Below are 15783 nucleotides of genomic sequence, written 5' to 3'. Positions count from 1 at the left end.
AGCTCCATCTTTTTTTGACAGTCTTACTCTGCCATGTATACATCTCCTTTCTAACACCTGTCTTCCTTGATTAGTCCTTGGCAACCTTTCAGGACCCCTCTTCAGAAAGAGGTGGAACAGCACCAGTCACACCCTCTGTGTGTCCAGAAGAATTCAGCTTACTCAGGAGGTCAAGCTCTAACAGCCCTCTGTGATAAGGTCCTCCAAATCTAACAGGCAGGATTTGGGGTACTGCCTATTCCAAACACTTCACCGTCGTAAAGCTTGAACTGTTTCCCATCACAGTTTGTCCATTCAAGGCAGGTACTGAGTGACACTTTGATTTATATCTTCTACAAGGAGTGATTCTGGCACAACACTGACAATTTATATGCTTAAACTTACATAATGGAGATATATAAGTCTGTAAGAAGTCTGAGTTTGTAAGAAAGGCCATGCTAGTACTAGATGAAAAGGTCTGTTTACTGTCTGCCAAAGGTGTCTGCTGCCTCCCAACAAGATTTGTTTAACTGAGTCACAGAATGGCTGAGGTTGGACGGGACCTCTGGAGATCATCCAGTCCAACCCCACTGCTCAGAGGAGGGTCACCTAGAGCAGGCTGCTCAGAGCTGTGTTTGTTTGGGTTTCTGAAGCACCTTTGCACATCAAAGGTTTAAACTGTGACAGAGAGCATTTTATTAACAAGACACTTTGGAGCTGGTATCATAATATTTGATTAATCATCAAAATTATAAATTACAGGGTGAAGGAAAGAATGCATTTCCAAAGGGATTTTTTGTGAAAAGGAAGATACAGAAGCAGACATTTTACAGCAACTTAGGGTCTTATTTGGAAAGCCAATATGCAAGAGAGGCAATCTGTCTAAGGAATTAGGTCCCAATTCTGATGAGTGTGAAACTGTCGTGTCAGCTTTGCCAGCTGAGCAGAACAGACAACAGAGCCCAAGACTCAGTGAAAACATGAGGCAGTTTTTAAGGGCTGTTGTAATTTGTTTTCTTTGTAGCTGCTTCCAAAGCTAATAAATAGCTCCCTGACTTTTTACTTTTTTATAGGATAAATAGCTTTTATCATTATCTTTTCTTCCATTTTAGGAGTTATTTCAGGCTGGTCAGACAAGTACTAAATATCTTACTCCAGGATGGGAAAGGTGCCTGGAAGGGGCCAGCGGTATTCAGAGCACTTCTCAACTAACTGACAAGAACTGGTAATGCAGGTTGCCAAGCTGGTGGGTAGAAATATCCCTTGGTATCAGCCAAAGGCAGTGAGCACGTAGCAGGGAGACATGGAGAAGGCTTGAGACCTGAGCATCGTACTGACTTTGACACCTGACGTTATTCTTGGTTGACAGCGTGACTCACTGGTGTGACTCAGACCTGCAAACCCATCATGGATGTGTAAAGAAATACTTTGTGACAGACTGAATTCCTCAGTGACAGTTCCACTAATGCCCCAAACTCCCGGGTTCTGCTGTGAGACTCTCCAAATCCCCATGTAATACATGATAAACCAATTAATCAGTAGGACCTCGAAGACTGGCATCTGCAGATTCCATGTTTATGGCAGAGTGTGGCAGAATAATGTTTTATTACAGTAATTCATGACGTTAGGTTTCTAATACATTGTTTTTTTTCAAGAGTGGCCTAGTAAGCAATGCCTAGAGCTTCTTGGTCACTATTAATATGTGCCAACCCCAAGCTGCTGAGAACAGAATGTCTTTGAAAAACTTCATTAATTCAAAAGCCCATTACACTTATTTCAGGCTGGTCTGATTCTGGATCACTGTTTCTAGAAGCCAATGCAACAGGAAGGAAAATGATGCTGTCAGTTATCACAGAAAATGCGATTTGGGAGAAGACCTAAAGGTTCTGACCTTGCCACTGTTGGAGTTGATATTTATTCCTATATAACACCATTGGTGTCCATTCTTGTCAGTGCAGATAAGACGAAAGCCTGGTATATTAATCTGAGTTTCCCTGTGTGGAAGCTAAAGTGAGGTTAGGCCATTCAAGATAAGATGACAAGAAGTCTCTGAAGCCAGATTAGGCCAGATGGCTATTAAATGATGGGTACCTGCTACTTGGAATATATATATGTGTGTGTGGGTGTGTGTGTGCGTGTGTGTGTTTGCACACATACACATGTGGTAAAATTTGGTAAAACAGATCTTTCCGGTTGGAGACTTCTAAAGTATTTTTTTTTGAAATTCACCTCATACAAAGGTCTTTGGCAGGTCGTCTTTGAAAAAGAAAAAAAAAAAACCTTTTGTTTTAAAAGCAGTTTTAAGCCCATTATCTTCTTTTTAACTGTTCATACCATACTATGGCTCCTGTAAATAAACTATCTGATATCTTGAAATCATCTTTTCCCAGACACCAGCGTGTCCTGCACCATGCTCATGTGCATGTGCCATGTCCCTAGCTTTATTTCCCCTTGCAAGCACCCAAGTCATCCAGACCTCCTCACAAATTTTCTCTTTCCAATAGAAAGTGTCAGCAGCAAACAACATGTGCCGATGGCACTTCTGCAGATAGCTGCACACAAAATCCGAAGCCTGACGGTTACCATGGGATTCTCTCATTAAGCTTTTACTGAATATACTGTATTCTTCAATGTTTATTAATCTCTGCTACTCTTCCTCCCCAACCCCAAATTCTCCTGCCCTCTGTGCAAGAATGTTAACTGTATCAAATCACTGCAAGGGTAAAGGATATATTATGCTTCAGCATTCAACAGTGAGCTTCCATTTGGTTTGAAAAATCTCTTCTCTCAAATCTTCGCCAAATAGGTATTGCTGTGTATTTTGGAAAAGAGAAGAAAATCAGCTACTGCATCTGTTGTTATTTATGAATAATAATCAAATCTTTGAACAAGGAGGATACATAATGTGCCCTCCTGCTAAACATTGGGTAGAGTTTTCATTTTCACTAAGAGCCCTGCATGTCCTTTTAGCAAAGTAAAGGAGCCTTAAAATGGATGTGTTTTACACTCTCACTCACTTAAAGGCCCATTTACACTTGCAGAAAAGTATGAAAGGGTGACGGTAGTAAAGATGGCCCAGGTTATTGTGTTATGTGAAACAGGCATTTCTATTTTATACACATGTGCTGTGTGCCCAGGCTTACAGCTTTGATACAGGAATGGCTCCCTGGGGAAGACTTGGCTTTGCAAAACATTAACTGTACATAGGCATCTTAGAAGAAAGATTTCTGTCCATTTGGATCGTACAAAGACTACAGCGTAGCTGGATATACTGAATCCCCTAGGGAGGCAACTGTGACATTTTAATGTGCACCTTGTTTTACCTAAGATGGTAGCACTAAGAAGGTTTTGTTTTACACTTAGTCCTCAGGTAAAGGAGCCTGAGTGACAGATTTTTCTTCTGTTGTCCAAATTTCTAGTACCCTCCAGATATGTCAAAAAAGATTGTCAGCTATAGCACGGTTAGCCAGCTATGGGGTGCCTGTTTCTAGACAGCTGCTAGCCTAAATCAGGTTTACTATGCAGGTCCCAGGTGTTTCATATGTTGTGAGACAAAGCTGTGGCTGCTGTAAGCCTGCAGTAGATTTTAGAAAGCTGGGAAGGGAATTATTGTGACTTGCTGCTGGCAGATTTCTGTTCATGTGTTTGCTCACATTCTTTAGGATCTTACGAGAATTACCAGTGAATTCAGATAACTGACAGGATCTTAGTTATAATTAGTAGCAGCTTCCCTTCTGACACACAGGAAAGGCTAACAACATCTTTCTTAGGGCAGAGTTGTTATGCTATACTCCAGAGAGGTATTTTAAAAAATCCATTTTCTGGCAAAAAGCCTCTCCCACTTGTTTGGGACAGATGGCAGAGGAAGGGATTCTGAAGTGATGCAGTTAGAGGGTAACAAAGTATTGTACAAACTGTAGCAGTGTGTAGGCTGTTATAGATCAAGAGGTTTTATTTGATATTACTGACACACATCCATTATATCAGGGCCTCAAGTAGAAATGACCAGTTGCAAAATAAGCATATCAGAGCAGATGTGGATGGAATTTCTGTCTTTTTCTCCATGCAAGTTGTGAAAAATCTCAGGGAAATTAAGAGTATAATGCATTTGGAATCTTGAAACTTGAGAGCTGAATCCAAATTAATGTATTTATTTAGCCTGACTTGTGAAGTGTACCTGTCCACAGGGTCTAATCACAAAGAGCACTGATTTTCAAAGGTCCTTCTGTTCCATTTCAAAGGAATTTAAAAATGCAAATAAGCATTAGTGGGGCTTTCAAAAAGGCCTAAAAAGCTAAATACCCATGAGGAGTTTAAGATTCACTGACTTTCAGCGAAACTGAGGGTCTGATTAAAGGTTAACTCTCCTCACTCAAATGACATGGGGAAAAAAGTACCTGGCGGCATGGCTTGGGCTGCTGAGTTTCTTTACAGCTGCAAACAACCCTGTGATGTCTATTTGAGGTGGCCCAACTTGGAGGGCCCTTCCCAATCTGCATCTTCCCAGGAAGTCCTGTAGCTTCATCCACCAATAGATCATTCTAGGAATCTGGTCTCCCTTTCCTGCCTCAGTTATGGACAATACAGATGAAAAGTGAAATGTAGAAAAGGAAGAAGTCAGGAAAAAAATGGAGTGATGAACTTCCTTTGTACAAAGCCTGGAGCACTTAAGAGAATGAACCACAGTAAAGGGGGCAGGACTGGAAGATGATTTGGGGGAGTAAGCAGTCGGTCTAGTTAAACAGAGTTTAACAACCTGAGTTAAACAGAGCTTCAATCCATAGTTTGGATGGCTGCCAGGACTGAGGAGATTTTTTCAGTGTAAATGGTCAGGAGATCTGAGCTTGGGGATGGCTTTTGAGACTGATCTTGATAGTTAACACAGTAGTACTTTGGTGTTTTACAATACTTTTTCATCAATTTTTCTGGCTATTTCCTTTGATTATTTCTAAATGTAAAATGTACTCACCAAAATGGGGAAATATATGATAATAAACAGGTAATAATTAGTAGTAATAAGAACACTAAATAATTATGTATGTGACTCGAGGTGTGTTCACATCCATAAGAGGCTGGATGTTATTTAGAGAATAAATTCAAGTCCAAACAATGATCAAGACTTTCTCAACTACAAAGTGCACCCTTGTTACAGCTTTATGGCTTTCCTAATACACAAGGCTTGGAGTGTAGTCCATGCTCATCAAAACTAAGTGAACTAACCCTTGAACAAATGCAAGGCCTCTCAGGAGCTAGGCAAGATAGAGATTTGCTGCCTCGAATACAAAAGCTAGAGCCAGACGAAAGCCTAACTGCTTCTCTTCCAAGAATGGCATTGTGAGCTAAACCAGAGAGCTGGGAAGAGATTCTTGCAGATTCAGACTTGCTGTTCCTGCTGGTGTTGGGGAGCTGAGGACTCTTGAGTGGCAGCATTTGCTGCTTTTGGGACCTGCTGGTGTACAAACCAGCTCAAGCTGCAAGTGCAGGTTTTTGGAGTTCCCCCCCGCCCCCCACAGGAAAAGCAGAGTGCAGCGTGGTAGCTTTTGCTGCCATTCCTGATTGCCTCTCCTTGAAGACCTCTGTTTCACAAATGTCTAGAGCTGGACCTGCTAAGATGGCATAGCACCACTGACACACTGGCTGTTTTGTCACTTAGGACTTGGAGACCCTTGTTATTTTTAAATGACACCCACCAAGGGTTCAGTTTCATTATTTAAAATGCCCATGAGGACTGAAGCTGTCATGGGGCAAGAGCCTCAGGTGTCCAAGCTTGAGAAGGACAAGCATGAAAGAAGCAGTACTAGTTTTTCATATATTTCCCTTTACTCAGAAGAACACAGGTTTGTACACATGAGCTTTGAAAAGAAGTGACTGTTGGGGTGGGAGTCTCACTTGGACAGTTTTCTCAGGAACTATATTTCAGGCTGTGAGATAACAAACAGAGAGGCATTTGTACACAGGAGAAACTCCAGACTGAGTGATGCTTTTAGCATCTGAGTTATTATACATTATCTGTATTAGATATCCAGAAACACTGGACTTTATTAGTCTGCCTTTTGAGGTTGTACTTTATCTCTCTGCTGATGAATTAATTTGCTCAATGGAAAACTTTCTGAGTCTGAAGAGCTTTGTGCAATTGAGCAAGAAGCTAGAAGAACATGAAATACTTAGATTGAGAATTGTATGTTACAACTAATACTTAACTTTTATTTAAAAAGGGAAAAGAAGTCACATAGCAGATTCTCACTATCATATTGGCCAAATAACTATGCAAATGTCTTTTTGATTCCTTCTTAATACTCATATTTTGCAGAAAATTTCCCATGGTGCTAATCCCCCTGGGGTGATGTTCATTCACATAAAGTGAAGTATACAGAAGAGTAGGAATGGCTGAAAGATTTTACTGGCACACATATGGCAACAAGCAACTTATGTAGATCAGCACAAATGAGTATAGATAATATTTTTTATCACTAGAGCATATATTTTGCAAATGTTAAGCATGAAAGGGGAAAAGATCAGAAATTTTGTAGAGGTCATTTAACTGTTTACTAACTGGAGCTGACTGTTGCAAGCTTTTATTTTTCAAGCAAAGTAGATATTCAGACATTTTAATTACAAAAAGTGAGAGCCTCACTTCCCACTGAAATAAAAAGCAAAATTCCTACTGACCTTAGTGGAGCTGGGATTTCATCAACTGCAGGAGGCTCAGAGAAGGGAAAAATAATAACTAATACATTTTAGAGATTGATATTATTCCCCAAAACTCTTTTAAGGATAATGTTTTATTCTTACTATATCAATTTTGAGACTCTCCCAGGACAACAAGCAAGGTTTTTGCATCCTCTTCAGATGCTGGGCCTATTTCCAGTTAGTATTAAACATAGCTTAAATGAGAGATGAATCACAGAATCACAGAATAGTTGGGGCTGGAAGGGACCTTTGGAGAACATCTGATCCGATATCCCTGTGCAAGCAGGATCAACTACAGCTGTTTGTCTAGGACCGTGTCTGGCTGGGTTTTCAACATCTCCAAGGATGGAGCCTCCACAGCCTCCCTGGGCAACCTGCTCTGGTGCTCACTTACCCTCACAGTAAAAAGGTATTTTCTTATGTTCAGAACAAACTTCCTGTGTTTCAGTTTGTGTCCATTGCCTCTTGTTCTGTCACTGGGCACTGCTGAGAAGAGTCTGGCTCTGTCTGTCTATTATAAACTAGACCCGCGGCTAGAACTAAATATTTTATATCTAAGGCTAAAGCTCATTGTATTTTAGGGGGTGGGATTCTCCAACCTGATAGGAAGAAGGAAACACTTTTTGGTGGTTGATGCAAAAATAAAAAAAAATAAAACAACAAGATTACAAGAATACTAGCAACTACTTGTATTAGTGGAAACAGTCCTAAGAGAGAGAAAAACAAACAAACAAAAAAACCAGTGGACAGAATAAAAATGGAAACATAGAGACAAATGGTGCTGGGCATACATTATGTGGGTCTCCAAATATGGCCGGTGTTACTGCCACTTACAAAGTGACTATGAGCTGCCTTTCTTGATCCCAAATATCTTTGCAGAAGCAAGGAGCAGCACACCATCAACATTCCTGTAGTCCCAGGACTGTTATTCCTTTAAGTCAGGGAGGGGTGTTCAGTATAGGTGCCAGCTCCTCATTCATGTTGTCATGATTTCTGCTAACATTTCATACTTGTTTCTTGCAGTTCTCTCACTTATCTTTGCACCACAAACTTTTTGATTGTACTCAGACCTTTACTGTGATTTTACACTCTTCTAATGTCTTCATTAGTCTTTAAACGCTGTGCTTTCATTCGTATTGCCTCCAGTGCTCTAATGCCTTCCAGTTTAATGGATAGGATGGAGTTTTCAAAATCCAGAGGAGACCCTCACATGGTGCAGACTATTATGCCTGTCATTGTCACTGGCATTTAGATCATCTATCTCTCTTGAGATGTCGTTCTTACTGCCTAAAAGTGGGATCAGATTTTGGGCCAGTGCTGAAGATGCCTGAAAATCACACATGCACTGCATGTGCATATGCAATGAACACATGAGAACTTTTTTTTTTTGATTTAGAGATTCAGTGTTCGTGATAGTTTAAAAGCCATCACGGAACTGTAAGAAAAAAAGATAAATCAGAATATAAATACAATTATTCCTCTAAACGAGACACAGCACTTTCAAAGTGTGGTTTCTTTTATTCTCTGTTTCATTTCTTTGTCTTTCTTTCACAGACCTCTCTCCTGCCTGCACCTGCCATTTTGTAATGTGTGCTTATTATATTGTGGGTCATTTCCATATATTTACTTTGGTGTACATACTATGGCAGTATTTAAATAAAAGAATTATCTAATCTATGGAAAACAAAGTGAAACTGCTGACATTCTTGAAAATATCCTTGTGTTTTCCTGTATTTGAACTGTAAAAAATAAGGTCAAATGGAAGATGCAACAGTTACTTTATTTAGTGTCAACAGAGTTCATAATGTTTTCCATATCAAGCTTTTGTCTAAAGTTTAAGCAGGTACCTACATGTTTTGCTAGGCAAGACCTCACATCTATATTCTGTGGAGCAGACAATGAAAGCAAAGATTAAATGGAAAACATCTTTATATTAATTATATCTGGTTAGCATTTCTCAGGACCTGAAAGGGAATAAACAGAAGTTTTCTGCTATTGGAAGCTCTCAGTATAGTGCTTGAAATCATTAAATGTGGACAATTTACATTGTAACATGTCACATATTGGCATGGAAATACTTGTCAGAAATTGATGAATGAAACAGGAAGAATAATGAAGAAAAATGATAGTATATATACCCTCCAGAGAGGAAAATAAACAATGTAACTATTTGGTAAATAAATCCCTGTAGAACTCTTAGAAATGACTTACTGATTAATTGAATCAATCCATCAACCTTTTGTGATGGCATCAATTTGCAGTCCTTTTGATGTTGCTGTTTTTCCACAGCTACTGCTTTAAATGCCTTTAAAATGTAGGGTATGATATAATATATCTATATGGAGTGATCATAAGTGAATCGGTTACTTTAGTGAGACACAATTGGCTGATTTCTTACTCAACTCTCATATGCAGATGCTTAAATTAACTATATCACTTTATAGTTATACTCCGCATTTTATTTTTTTGCCTGGCTCCTTCTCCTGATGTTGTTTGGCACCCACTTTTTTGATTAATCAAAATTTAATAACAGAGTGGAAATGTGACATCATTTTTTCCCTTTTCTTAATATTGAAGGAATCTCATTTACTTTGTTTAAAATATAAACTCTTTTCAGAAAGGACTATCTTATTTAGGGTGGTCACACATGGCACATTCTTGTACAATAAACATCAGAAATCATAGTTATTATAAAAATAATGCCCACCTGAAAAATAAACACTTCAGGGCTTTGAATGTCTTAAGAAGAGGTATTGCAAAAACTAAATAGAAGAGGGAAGAGACTGTGTGAGTGTTTTTGTGTCCTCATCATGAAATACATTCAGATAATACCTAAGTATGACTCAGAGAAATTAGGAGCCAACATATAGCACAAATGCATATAGATGCATGAATATTGAGAATGCCATGTAAATTAACTCAACTGCACATACATATATGTTCTCCTATGAATAAAAAGGCATTCTAAATGCTCACATGTGCAGAAACCAGCCATTCAAATGCTTGCAAGAGGAAAAACAAAATCTGAGACAAATTCAGACCGATTGAAAGAGGAGTCTGATTCAGTAAGCAAGTTCTCAAACACATTTTATATGAACTTCCTTCTATATCACCTGTGCCTTTTCTAACTTGAGATATTTATGACTCTCTTTGTACTCACTGAACTAAGGATATAGCAAATGTAATTGCACATCTGAAAATGATTCCTACTAGGGCCAGCTGAATCTCGTGACCACTGTAACATTGTCAGCCTTTACAACTCTATTAAGTGTCTCACGATATCTGGGGGGTTTAGAGGATTTATGTAACCTTTATGCTTCATGTTATTCCAGCTCTGCACATACACACAATGACACCATCCCCCATTATGGTGAATACTGTCATTATATGAAAAGTGTGAAACAGTGGATGTGAAAAAGAGCAGTACAGAAGATAAGCAGGGGAAAGTATTGAGGCAGAGTGGGAGAAAGAAAATGGTACAAGAAGATGGGACATGGGAAAAGAAAGGAACTATATGAAATAAGGGATGCTGGAAAATGTCTGGGAGTCCAGAAGATTGTTGAAGAGCACAAGCTGAATGTGAACATGCTCCTTCACATTTAGCTCCAGCTTATCTGCCTGCAGGATAAAGAAAAGGTTAAGAAAGCAGTTTGATAACAGGTAGTAGTAAAGACCCTCTTTTGCTGGTGGATGTAGAGGTCTGGTTTTCTGTTTAGGAGATTTAATTTTGAATCAGAGGTGACCACATGCTATTTTTCGAATGATCAAGTTAGGCACTGCTGATCCTATCTACCCAAAATAATAATTCCAAGGCATTTGAAAGTCCTAAGAGCTAAGTCCTCCACTCAGCAGAGAACAGAAAAGATAATGTTTGATTGGACCTGATGAAAAAACTCTTTCGTAACGTCAACAGACTTTGGATGACGCTCATAAAAGACGGATTTATCAGTTGGCTTCTGAGACAGATAACTAATGAGATTTCTAAGGGGAGAATGTGTTTTGAAAAGACATCTCTTTTTTGCATGTGGAGAGAGGTGTAATGAATAATATGTATGATGCTACTTAATATTAGGTGCAATATCTTTCTTTCTATCACACCTTGCTATGTCCAGGTCACAACTCCAACTGACTGCTGTTGTCTCTCTTGGTAAAAGTCTGCACAGAGGGACTTGGCAGGACATGAGACCAAAGAGAGTTGATTCCTCTAGTCCATGACTGGGGATGAAGCTCATTAGTGAATACAAGAAGAAAGGGTCCTTTACCAACCCATTCTGTGTTGTGCCACTTCTATATGTGAAGAACTGCAGTCTAAATGGCAGTTTCTTTCATGAAATTACATTTAATATTGCGCATAGCTTGGGGTGGGTTGATTCGCATAACATCATCTGATCTACATTTTTCTCAAAGGAACACTGGACACCGTTATGCCTGCAGCATTTCTATGTATTGGTACTTTAATACAATCTGGCTCACCTTTAGTGTCTGTCTCAAGTCCACATACACTATATAGGAGCTAGATTCACATCAGCGAGAATACAAACTCAAAAAGTTTATCAGTTTTCTCTCAGCCTAGGTTGAAGAGACCCATCTGAAAAAAGAAACACACACATACACACAGTCTATACATGGGGCTTTCCAACCTTGTTAGAAAAATTCTCATCCTCTGATTAATTGCATTTAAAAAGAAAACAAAGAACTGGAAATAAAAATGTTACCAGCCTGAAGATTCATGCTGTATGAAATTTTGTTTTGCCTTGAAAAGTCTCAGTTATATTGGACAGTGAGTTATTGTTACTGTGCTCAAACTGATTGCCAGAGTGCAAATGATTAACATCTTCAGGCTCTGAATTATTAGCTACTCCTATCTGGATACATCCAGCAATCAACACAAGTTTTACCAGCCTTTTCCCAAATGCTATACAACAGCTGAGTATTGCAACCAGTGCTTAAATTAAGCAAGCGGGGGCACAAGACTTATCTCCTTGCACTAAAAATGTGAAAAGTAAAAGTGTAAAAGTGTCACTTGCACTGTAGTTATGATATTAAAAAAAACACAACAGCAATAACTAATGAATGCTCTTACTAAGGAAGAATCTTGGGAGAGCACAACCAAGTATCTTCAAATGCAAACAGTTCTGCTCTGCCTTTATTAACTGACCTCAGGCAAGCTATCAATATATGTGAGCTCTATAAAGGGGGTGTTTAAGACAAGATTTCATGATTTCAGTGTTGGGACAATGAACAACATATAAAGAAAATGAATGCAAAGGAAATATCTGTGTTACATAGCTCCCTCTTAACAAGGATTACTTATGCAATACATAATGCTGTTGGCAACTGTAAACCTAAAATTAAAATTCCTGATGAGTGGGCAAAAAAGATGTTTTCTAAGTGAAGAGTCTATTGCAGTCAGCCTTGTAAAAGAAACCTTTTAGCATCAGTGATAATGAAAATATGTGCTACCTATGACTGAATTAAAATGAAGTCGTGATCTGGCAATTTCTGTTCAATGCTGTCACATCCATGCACTGCACAGATCAGGATTGTCATCATGTAAATGTAATAGGATTATTTATCCTGCATTGTTGCCTAGCTGGGAACAGTAATTCTAAGTTTCCTACAAGTTGTGAATAGCAGCAGGGGGCCATGAGTAGCTTGGAAACCTATATTTTTCCATTTATTTTTTAAATGCAAATTACACTAGTCAAAAAAATCACTTTTGTTAAAAATACATTCAGAATTAACAAATGCAAAAAGAAAAGAAAAAAAGACACATTTGGATTGTATCTCTTGCTTTCTGAATATTTAAGTTTATAACAAAAGCCAGCCTAGAAAAATAACATTCTTTACTGGATTTTGAGGAGGATACAGCTGTACAAATCAAAAATGTCATCCAGATATTCTCACACTACTGTGCTCTAAACTGCTTCCAGAAGAGATCTGTCCACTGATCACTTAGTTTAGTACTCAACAGTCCTAAGTTCTTTTTAATGGTGGTGCTTTAACTGCAACTCAAGCAGGGTTATGAAAACCAACTTCATATATGTGTGTATATATAAATATATACATACAGTGTGCATGTGAATGTGTGTATATCTATTCTATATGTAATATATGAATACACATTTATCATTGTAATACTTAATAGTTATATGTGCTTCCTATTTCCTAAGCACTGTACAAACATTGACAATTCAAACCTCACAAAAAGCTGGTGAGGCATATATTATCCCCATTTTATAGATGGGGAGACTAAGGTACAGAGAAATTAAGGCCAAACTTTTGTAAATTAGTTAGACCTAAAAACTATGTATAGACACTTCAGTAAATTGTCTGACTTCCAATATTACTAAGTACCAGTAGATGCCATTTTGAGAGAAAACACTGAAAGGTATGAGAAAACAGCTTTGAAAACTGGATCACTGTTTAAGTGCCTAAACTGTTTTCTTTTTTATGCTAGAAAATCATTTTTATAGAAATACAATTTCGATTAACATTTGTACAGGGAAAGCTGAAATACCCTGATATGACATGTTCATCACATTTAAACTTTCACATGACATTTAATATTATATATCTGCTATGCTTAAGTAGAAACTTTCAAAAATTTTCAGGTTATGGGAAATATCAGCCTGGCACTTGGAGTTCCAGGAGTGAAAAGCAGCTCTACCAAGAATCAACAGAGACATCTAATTTCGGGTACCCATGTTTGAAAATTTGAATTTGGGATCCAAATCAGCCAAGAATGCTTTACTGGATGAGGCCAAACTGACTTGCCTAATTCATGTAGGAAATCATTAGCTGGATTTGGGATTGGAATCCTTGGCTCTATGCTCAAGTCATTTATTTCTTGGGTTATGCAGACTCTATTACTAGTTTTTCCTGTGTATTATATATACATACACATACACACATACATGTATATATAGATATAAATCTCACTGAATAAATGTAAATATAGATCCTGAACATGTCCCATATCTTATTTTCAGTGGCGAATGCCTATTCCTCTGTCATTGTCCAGAGTTACTGTTTGTGACACATTACATCCATGCAAACACAGCAAAGGGCATTGGTTTGTATAGGGATGGATAAGTGGAGCTAGCGCACAGGTCCTGGGAACTCAGAAGCCACAGGGACATGAAGGTTTGGTGAGCAAGGAAAACAGTTGCTTGGGGGCAGCTCGAGCCTTTCCAAGCACTCAACCTCCCTCTCACCCTCAAAAGCTATGTGGTGACCTAAAGTGTGATAGGCGCATGTGTTTGTGCTGGTTCTGAGTAAAGAAACAACAATGATCCAAGTTCCTGAAAAGGCTGAGAAAAATATTTTTTCCTCCTAATGAAAGCCACCTAAGTGCTTGAAAATACAGATCAAATTTAGAACAAAACATATGTTCCTAGGAGTTCAGAGTATTTCATGTACACATTGACCTACTAGCAAAATTCCCAAAGGCATTTTGTTGCCAACTACGTAACAGCACAGTTTTTTTTCAGCCACAATAATACAGGAAGATAAAATACACATTCTAACACACAACAGATCCCCCAAATATACCACAAAAAGGTCTCCAATACTTCATCAACTCAACTAGTCCCTCCCCACCCTCCCCCAACCAAAATGAAAAATAAAATATATGGTTCCCTTGTGGTGCAATTAGAAAAAAAAGCTCACTTTTACAGAGAATTTTCAGTTGAAATTAGATATAAAAGAGTAAACGTAGCTAGTACATATTCAGTTGGCCTTTGTTGATAGAAATCTGCAGATGTCTCTGTAGTTAGTAAAAGACATTTAGAGATACCTATAAAAGCACCTACAGTGCCATAAATAAAAACAGCGGGATTAAGAAGCACTGTTTCTGCTGTTTATTTCCAGTAGGTTCAATTATTAGTTTGTTACCCCTTTCCCCACCCCGCCCCCCAAAAGATCTAATTTCTTTTTCTTTTTTTTTATCATTATAAACTGTTTGTACCTTGACCACTGTGGAGCCTCAAAAGTAAAGCACTTTTCTGACAGCTGGCAGTTTTCTACTCAGTTGCTCTGGAGCCGAGGAGCAACAGAGCCTTATTCCCTGACATGAAAACAAAACAGAACAAAACAAAGAAAACCACTGACTTAGAAATCATTCAGAATTAACAGCAGCATGTTGAGCCTAAAGGACGTTACTTCAGAAAGCTTGCACTGAGTTTCTCTGATGTGCAGTGCAGTTGGGTTAAGGCAAGTATGAACTGTACAGCCTTCAGGGCAAACAACGCGCTGTCGAGTGACTTCCGTCGCAAGGTCATCCTGGTATTTTTAGTATTATGTTGACTAGGGAGACTTGATGCGGCCAGGAGTGTGAAGGGGCTCCAAAAGCACCGAATTGGGTGGGTTCATGTCTTAATCCAGATGGGCAGGACTGGTGGTGGCCAGGGTAGGGAAGAACCTGAAGACGTCACCAATGCCTCTGCTCTGACTCTCTGGCACCTGGTAGTGGGATGCTGAGAGGCAGGAGGTCCAAGGTGTAGGTCCTGGGCATCTCCCTCTGTACCTGGTAGAAAGAGGGGCTGACCGTGCCTGTTGTTTTTTGTCTCACTGTTCAATCAGCCTTTTTTTTTCTTTAAACACAAAAACTGGATTTTTTTGCTCTTTGTAGAATTTGGGGGGGCCATCCCGAAACAGTTTCTTAGACAGGTCCTCCAGCCCCTGTTGAGCAGTCCCCATGTTTACTTTGACCTAGGAAAGACAAGAAAAGAAAGATATTTTTAATCCACCAGAGACACATCTGATCACCACCCTGCAGCTCCTGTGGCCCTCTGCAAGCAAGTGTAAGCAGCCAACTGGTAACAGTTCGGATACATGTGGGATGAGGCCAGCAGAAATAGGAAATGCTATTTGCTCAGGTAATCTTTTGACTCTCTTTGGAACATCATCAAAGAAGTCAGGGTAGGTTTTCCAAGCCATTCCAGTCAGGAATAATATTTAGCTATATACTTTTGTCAGATTGCTGACCATGTATAGCTGGAAGAGGACCTGAATAATAATAATCCATCAAGATCAAGAATGCAGCAATCTTTATGAAAACAAGTGACACTAGGCAGAACAGAAAGGCTGAATAATGTGTGCATGGGTAAGTCG

At 38.9% G+C, this 15783-nt stretch overlaps 1 protein-coding gene across 2 annotated transcripts in view; it reads right to left on the bottom strand.

Moving 5' to 3' along the window:
* Positions 1-12320: 12320 nt before the first annotated feature.
* NKAIN2 (sodium/potassium transporting ATPase interacting 2) overlaps positions 12321-15783 on the bottom strand; it is a 544824-nt gene continuing 541361 nt past the window's right edge. For both annotated transcript variants that reach the window (XR_010388354.1, XM_064508937.1), the window contains one exon: positions 12321-15381. Coding sequence is in view for 1 of the 2 variants with exons in the window: in XM_064508937.1 (XP_064365007.1) it covers positions 15372-15381 (10 nt within the window). In the remaining variant the exon portion in view is untranslated. The remainder of the gene's footprint in view (positions 15382-15783) is intronic.

Source organism: Dromaius novaehollandiae, chromosome 3 (assembly GCF_036370855.1).
Source record: "Dromaius novaehollandiae isolate bDroNov1 chromosome 3, bDroNov1.hap1, whole genome shotgun sequence".
NCBI classification, from domain to species: Eukaryota; Metazoa; Chordata; class Aves; order Casuariiformes; family Dromaiidae; genus Dromaius; species Dromaius novaehollandiae.
Note: the sequence above shows the minus strand (reverse complement) of the source record. Positions and strands in the feature narration are given on the sequence as shown.